The sequence below is a fragment of the Melanaphis sacchari genome, unplaced genomic scaffold (assembly GCF_002803265.2).
Source record: "Melanaphis sacchari strain LSU unplaced genomic scaffold, SCAv2.0 Contig0_pilon_pilon, whole genome shotgun sequence".
Classification (NCBI taxonomy): Eukaryota; Metazoa; Arthropoda; class Insecta; order Hemiptera; family Aphididae; genus Melanaphis; species Melanaphis sacchari.
In genome coordinates this window covers 8,850,266-8,858,981 of record NW_020270366.1, presented here as the reverse complement: position 1 = coordinate 8,858,981, position 8,716 = coordinate 8,850,266, and the positions used below count along the sequence as shown (strand labels likewise).

Here is an 8,716-nt window from a genome sequence, read left to right as displayed (position 1 = left end):
TTTAAATGTTCTAAGTCCTAATTGTTGATTTTTTTATCGTGATCGTGATTGTTGAACTGTTGGGCTTTTACAACAATTATAATATCATTATAATCAATCGATAATCTATCACTAGTATTACTTCGTTTCCATTTTGATATTATTTATTTAAGTTGTCATCGTCCGGTGAATGGTTCTATACCCGATCATGTCGTCAAACCGTCCGTCAACAATTGAAAGACTTTTGACAGCTTTAAACTGTATGTTGGTCGATGGTTTTGCAATACAGGACAAAACGTTGATAGAAAAACTTTTGATAAGTCTGCAAGACGCTGGTAAGTAGCTTGCTGTTTATAATTGCAATTGATGGTGTGAGTGACTAAGTATAAATTTCGAGTTGACAATGTTTTTTAGACGCTTTGTTGAAAACAGTACCGATCAACACTCACTGCAAATGGTTTGCCAGTGTTTTGAACATGTATCAGCATCAAACTTCACTGTCCAGAAATGCTTCAATACATCTTTACGCTTTTGCTCTCAAGTACTTGGCTATACTAGTGAAACATGAAGATGGCTTAGTCGCACTCATTGAGACTGGTACTCTTCAATCAATGATTAATCACCTAGACATTGGGTCTGATCTCAAAGAGTCTTCAATTTTTAACGCCTACATGTCGTTATTGCAAACATTGAATACTCATAAACGAGGTCTTGAATATGTTTTCCAAGAAGGTAATTTAAGTAAAGTGAAATTTTTCTTAATGAATATTTGTATAGTATAACAAACACTTCTTTTAATGAACAACATGTTAAAGTGCAAAAAGTAGGTAATCTGTTGTATTTTGAGTTCTCTTTAATGGACCCTTTCTATTATGGGTATAGTCATATAGACAGTTTTATTTTTCCCTAATATCTTTAATAATGGACAATGATCTTAGTCCAAACTCAAATATAATTTCATATATTGTATATTTCATATGTATGTAGTTTGTAAATATGAAGCAACGGCCATCAGTCGTGAAAATGTAGTGCACTATTACAACTTATTAAATACTCCTATACTTCCAATAACATTAATATCAATTGTGTATATTATTTATGATAATTGTGTAGGTATGATGTTTAATTAACAATATATTTATGCATTTACCTATAAAACATAATATGTATTAATATTTACTTTAGGATTTTTCATATAAATACAATTTTTCCATTAAATAGATATGAATGTGAGGTTGAATAAAATAATACTAAGCCTACTATATTAGACACTTTTTATAGTTTGATAAATGTTCATTATAAGAAAGTTTTGTTGTACTTTTATTATTTTGTTAATACTTAGTAATATTATAAACCTATCAATACGAGCCATAACTAATATTTGCTTTAATTAGTTTAATTAATTATAATGAAAAAATAACCCGAGAATAAAATTTAAACAAAATTCAACACGGGTACCTACTAAACATAATATGGTTTTGTTTGTATGATTATTAATATAGTTAACTATGTTTTAATATTTTTAGGTTTATGGAAAGTTATACTTTTTACTATTCATGGATTAATTGTACCAGCAAAATATGTTGAAATTCAATCTAGTCAATATATTTCTGATTTAATTTATAAATCATTTGACTATGAAATGGCACATTGTTGTGAACCTCTTCTTAAAGAGTTATTTTATAACTTACATTTAACTGATAATTTAATTGTCAATCATAAAAATATAAAAGCATTTTCTGCTTATAATGTTTATGTAAAAACGTTAATTTTATCTTTAGAAAAATTCATTGGAACTAAATATGAATCCAATGTTGTCCAAAATATAATTAATAAATATTCTTTATCACATGTATTAGTGAATATGCAAAGTTTGTTAGATGTAAATGATATCCTATTAAAAAATTATATGACATTACATTTGATATTTGATTGTTTTACTGTTTGGCATCATTCTGACATGGAATATATATTAAAATCGATTTTTTCTTTAATGAATTTGCCAAAAAATATACATTCATATAAACAAATTAACAATTTATATACACAAGCAATTAGATATGCAAATATCAAAAATGTACATTTAGCAGCTAACACAATATTTGAAAAGGAATTAATTATTGGTCAGGTAAATAAAAATCTTACTTTTAAGACTTTTAAATCTATTAATATATTGTTTATTTTTATTTTTTGTGTTAATAGTTAATACCATTAAATAAATGTACTGACTGGCTTCAATATTCTAAGTATGGTAATTTAAAATATGATAGAAGTTGTATTAATGAATCAAAATACATTTTAAATTATTGCAATAATTATGATTTTATGATAAATGAAGTGGCTATTTCTTCTATACTCAATATTGTGGACATTGTTCATATACTTAAACAGGTAATTATTGTTATGTTAATATTAATACTTGTTTTATAGTGTATTAATTTTTCGACTTGAGAAATAATTCCCAAGTAAAAAAAAAATTTAAGTTATTTCAATTTCAGTTTAAAAATTGTATAAAATATATTTATTTATATAATAATTTAATATACTGGGTTTCCACTGTATTTATTCTCAGTATAGCCTAGTATTCTATTTATATGAAATTAAAATAAAATAAATTTATATACAAAAATAAAAATATTATGAAACTATATTTTAATTATAGAATGTTATAGATTCTATTAAATGGTTAAACTACTATTGATTATAGAATTGACTATGATTTTATTCAATAATCAATTCTATTATTTATAATTTGTTGACAGTATTTTTATACAATAAGTCTTTAAAAAAAATAGTAATTTTACTTCTGAAATATTTTTGTATACTATGTAATTTATAGGTGTCATTGGATTACTTGCTCAATTTTTTTTCAACATTAACAGAACATTTTTTGAATTCTGATAATTGGTTAGAACAAAATCAAGACCGAGATTCAATTTATCAAAAATTTTTAGAAATATTATCATATATATTTTTATGTTGGGCTAAAGTAATAGAGTGTAAATTATTTACTGAAGTTGCTACACAAGAACCATTATTAGTGCCACTTGTGCAGAGTCATAGTCAATTTTTTCACAAATCTTCTCATAATTCTACTCTTTTACAGGTAAGGTAATTAATTAAAAATATTAATATATTATTATATGTATGAGTATTAAGTATATTACTGTAAATGTCTGCATTTGATAAATATTGACAAATTAAAAACAATTGGACATTTTAAATTTAGAATTTTAATATTTATATGATGATTTTGATGATTTTTAACAGTTTTGGTTAATATTAACATTAGTGTAGACTATAGATAGTATATAAAATACAACATATTAAATTTTATCAATAAATTATTATTAAAAGTAATATTATATGTATTAATTATTTAAATTAGGTTTATTTTATTTTACAAACTTTTTTTTATTCCTTGAACTGATATTAAATTTTCTTTGCACATTGTAAACTGATTTTTGGTGTATACAAAAAAAGTTTTAGTGATTATGCAAATCAATTTTATACATAATTTATACAACTTTGATAAATGACAATAGCATACTAAAAAATAACAGTATAGCATAACCTTTAGTGAGGTAAAATATTATACAATCTGTTGGATTAGATAATAAAATATTTAATTAAAATTATCTACTTGTGCAATATCTAATATTGTATAAGTAGTACACCTATTATATATTTTTTATTATAATTTCTCTATAATTCCAAGATGACATAAAATAAAACAAAATCAGAACTACCTAAATTCATCATTATTGCTATTTAAATGTCAACATTCATTAGTGAATGTTAACAAACAGCTTAGGTTTAATCAATATGTTAACTTTCATCAATAATTTTGGTGTAAACGATATTCACTGGTGACTAGGTGACTAGGGGGTGAAGTGGCCGAGCGGACTAAGGCGTCGGTTGCGTCGCATACCGTCGCCGGTTCGAATCTTGGTCACGGGCAGTGTCACTCTTCAGGCATTCACGGTATCTGGAGAGAGAAGCCGCCGCCCCCCCACCCGAGCATAGCAGAAACCTATGGGTGCCCACTAAAAATTCTGCTAAATAGGCAACCGAACTATAGGCCTTCGGGCCTACTCCTGGACATAAGCACCATATGAAAAAAAAAACTGGTGACTTAACATTCACCAATTACAGACATTTACAGTAACATGAAAATATAAATATATATATTAATTAAATTCTTATTTATAATATTTAAATGTACCTAAACACATTTACAGAACGGTTTAAAATTAATTAGTACTGCACTAAATAAAATAAGCAAAGAAAATATACAATGTATAGATCATTTGGCAGATTTTAGTACACTGTGTACTACACTCAATAATTTACTATTGGATACCAGACCAGAAATCCGAGATAGTTGTTTACAGTGTATTAGAAGTATAGTTAGTGCTTCTAAATACAGTTCTGGTAACTTAAATTAACAATATTATAATCATTATTTTTTATTAATATTTGATTTATAATTTTACTTTTATTTTAATTAGGGAATTTTTTTATCAAACTCATCTTAGAGAAAAATATGCCAATAGCTGTTATAAACACTCTTAAACATGACAATGATCCATTTGTAAGATCTAAAGCTCTTGAATGTTTAGAAGAAATGGTTTCTGTGTCAGATATTTGGGAAACATCTTTAAAAGATTCAGATTTAATAGTAAGTTCATATTACAAATTATAATTAATTATTAATTTGTAGATTAAGTGATGATTATTTTTTAATGTTATTTAGACGCATTGTTTAAACTTAATGCAATGTGAATCTGAAGGTATCATCAGACGACAAATAGTAAAACTCATCACTGCATTGTTCGTGTATAATAAGCTTGGGTATGTTATCTTATATTCATATTATAGAGACAATTTATTTAGTGTTTACTATATATTAAGGCATTAAATGAATGCAATTTCATTATTTCAAAGACTTTTCATAAAGCTTAGTATTGTGATAACTAGTATTCGTCATTAACTAATAAATTATAAGTATGAATTAATTGTCATCCCTAACCAACTGGTTAATTATATTATATTTAAATATGATAGATAGCTTAGGTTTAAAACAATATTATTAATAATTAGTGAAATTAAAAAAACAATCTCTGAGTTTATATAAATACACAAAATGAATGATTTGATTTATTATATAATATTGATAATTGATTGTTCATATTTTGTGTACAATTAAATTTGTATTTGTTCATATGATATTATTTTTATATTATTTATTTCCAGTGATAATCTATTTAATGAAATATGCACTGTAATGGTACACATTAGCACCAAAGATCCACTTTGGGAAGTAAAAACGTTTACTTATGAATTTTGGAATTCTATTATTCATACATTTATTGGTGAATCTTGTAAACAAAATAATACTGTAAGACTAAATGACAGTCTTGTTAAATTAAGTGCAACAGGCTGTTTACATGTAAGTAGATTTATTAAACTTTTTTTTTTTTTAATTTCAGTTAAGTCAATAAGTTATTGATACTTAATATTTTTTATATTATTAATATAAACTATATACTTTAGGTTCTTTATCTTGCATTAAAAGAAGAACACGATTTGGTAGTACAAAAAAAAGCCATTTACCTAACAAAAAGATTGCTTACTTCTATAAAATCTAATAACAATATCTGTGATTTAAATTTTAAAACAAAAAGTGAACCAGGAAATTGCCTGCATAATATTATTGATGGAAGTATTGATAATAGTTTTAGTTCCAAGCAAAAAAAACCCAGACAAATTGATTCATCTGATAGAATTTTAAATTCTATTACTACAACTAGTGACTGTGAATTATTGCCAAATCTCAAGTCATTTAATTATAGTAATATTTATCCAAACGATATTTGTCTTCGTCAAAAAACTGATGACTATCTAAAGATTGATGATTTTTTAAATTTTACTTACACTTATGATTTTAATGAATGTGATGCTAAAACACAATGGATTATATCTACTAGGTCAGGTTTAGATTCAATGTTGAATGACATAATCGATCAATCACAAAATAGCTTCATTGAAGGAGCTGATCTTTTAGATTGTCATTAATTATATTTTGAATCATATTACTTTAAATCTATGTAGTATAATATTGTATATTGTGGTTTAAAATGTCATAATTATTATAAGTATATTTTTAATTTTTATCTCTTGTTTTTTCCTTTAAATTTATGAATATTTATCACTATTTTTATTTATAGTTTTTAACTATACACTTTTATATTATTTTTATTATGTCATATAAAATGTAAAAAATCAATTATAAAATCTACATATTTCCTAGTTACACTTATTAAAATTTTAAAAATAATAGTTAAATATTGAAACAGTTACCAATTTAGTTAAAACCCGCTATAAAAAATCCACTCCATATTTCTCTAACACCCAAACCCTTTAATAGTAGACTAGCACACTATCTTAATTCCTGGCAACCATTCTCATTGTCTCAAATGATATTGGTTGGTGTCGTTATCTTTTAGAATAAATCACTGTCTGTTCACCTACTGAAACTCGCCAAAAGAGTCCTATCACTGGATAGCTTCCCTGTTTAATATATCAAAGTCAAGTTTGTATAATTTTTTATCACATGTGCTTATTGTATTTATTTTTACTACAGATTGTAAATGTATTTATTTTCAATAAAAAAGAAAAGGTTAAAATATTTTTATTTATGATTAATGTGTAATAATAATACTTAATAATAAATATTTACAATAATTATGAAATATAAGCTTTGTGTATAAAACAAAAAATTATGAAATATTTTTCAATACAGTAAGAGTTATTACATTGGATTATTGCTAATCAATACATTATTCATGAATGAAATATGAAAAAATCCATTAATAATATAAACTAGGTATTTATGATATAGCACTTTAATTTTAAGTTCATATGTACCTAGTACTTTAGTTGGAATTATAGATTTTACTTTTCTATTTAAATCTTTTTTGATTATTATTTATAAATTTTAAGGATAATCTATATTATATACTTATTGATCAAGTACCTAAGTACTACTAGATTTTTATGATATTATCATAGAGAAAATATCACATGTATAGATAGGAACCTATCATATTAAATAATGGTATACTATATTGACTTAACAAGGTTTAATAATTACTTTACTTATCAAGTTTATAATAATTTTATTTTTATTGACCTGTACTTCAATAATTAGGTACTATCATTGTTTTTGAATTGTGTTTTATTTATAATGAATAATGATAAAACATGAATATATCTATTTATAAATCTTTATTTCTTCTAATTATTATTTTATTTTTTTTTAAGTACCCAAACACATTAATTGAGTACCTACATTATACAAATTTGAATAAGTTGTATAGAAATCTATTTAATAGGTAATATTATGAATAATATAACCATGAAAGTTTTCCTAGTTTCTGGATAGGTTAGGTTACATAGTTTAAATCTTCTGATTTCAGATTTCAACATATAAGAGTTAGGTACTCCTAGCTCCTTTATTATATACAAAAATATTTCATTCATTCTGTTACCTATGTGCTGACAGCTGACACATAAAGTTAAATAGGTACAATATATTAATAATTGTTTAATGCTAATTTATGACATTGAATTTAAATCAACACATTAGGTAGATAATTAATTCAATAACAATCGCTAAAATTGTTTGGAGCCAATGTCTCTAAAAAATATGTCAGTGACTTCTGAGTCTAAGAGTAGGTACGTACCTACGTATGCTTAGTTTAAATGTTCAATTGCAAAACCAGTTTAATGGTTAAACTTTTGACACAGTTACAATTGTATCAAAAATATCAATCCTTCTAAGGTATTATCTCGGTGGTCACAATTAAGTGTCATAATGACGGTTATTGGTAGTTGATACTATTTACAACAAATTATTCTAAATAGTTTCATTCGATATCGTATAATTAGATAATCAAATTAGGTAAGTATCTATTGTAGATGTACAGGTAACTATAATTAAAATGAGTATATCATACATTCATGTTTGATAGCGATAATAAACTTTAATATAGATAATATTAGAAAATCAATAGTTGGTAGGTAGGTACATAATATAATAATAGCTATATCCTATAGGTACATAGAACGATGCATAGTTGAATAATATATTGTTGAATATGATTATAAATAGCTTATGTAGCAATGTATTGTGTAAACTATTATATTTGTATTCAATAGAATGTGTTAGATATATTAATGTCCTTACTTCTGAAGTATTTTTGGATAAAATAAAGTCTAAGAATAAGTACCTAAACATTCTACGTTTTTAATCCATAAAAAAAAATAGATGTCCGCATATATTATATCTGTATTTTAATTAGAGAATTTTTATGAGCTACCCAGGAATTTAAACAAAAAAAAATTAAAATTAAACTAATTTTCAAATAGTTAAAAAATGGTTTCTGTTTTTTACTGTCGAATTTTTACTTATGAATTATAAATATAAAATTTATAATATATGATAAAGTACTTTATATTTAATAATAATTTCTTTCATAATATTAAATATCTATATTTTTACATCTTTAATATTATTACGCTTTCATCTAAGCTAAGGGAAATAGAAATATTTTAATAACTTAAATGAAAGTGGATTAATTTCAACTTTTTCTATATATAAGAATATTTATCCCTTTACTATTAAATAACTAACTAGTATTTGTTTTTTTTTTTTTTTTTGAAGTAACAAATT

At 24.2% G+C, this 8,716-nt stretch overlaps 1 protein-coding gene across 1 annotated transcript; it reads left to right on the top strand.

Annotated features, from left to right (window-relative positions):
• Nucleotides 1-6,119, top strand: LOC112591762. The gene is made up of 10 exons (XM_025335684.1): nucleotides 1-314; nucleotides 394-711; nucleotides 1,506-2,107; nucleotides 2,182-2,370; nucleotides 2,819-3,085; nucleotides 4,221-4,413; nucleotides 4,491-4,660; nucleotides 4,736-4,833; nucleotides 5,236-5,431; nucleotides 5,536-6,119. The coding sequence occupies exons 1-10, from the start codon at nucleotides 170-172 to the stop codon at nucleotides 6,055-6,057; spliced, it is 2,700 nt and encodes an 899-aa protein (XP_025191469.1). The 5' UTR covers nucleotides 1-169; the 3' UTR covers nucleotides 6,058-6,119.
• Nucleotides 6,120-8,716: the final 2,597 nt, after the last annotated feature.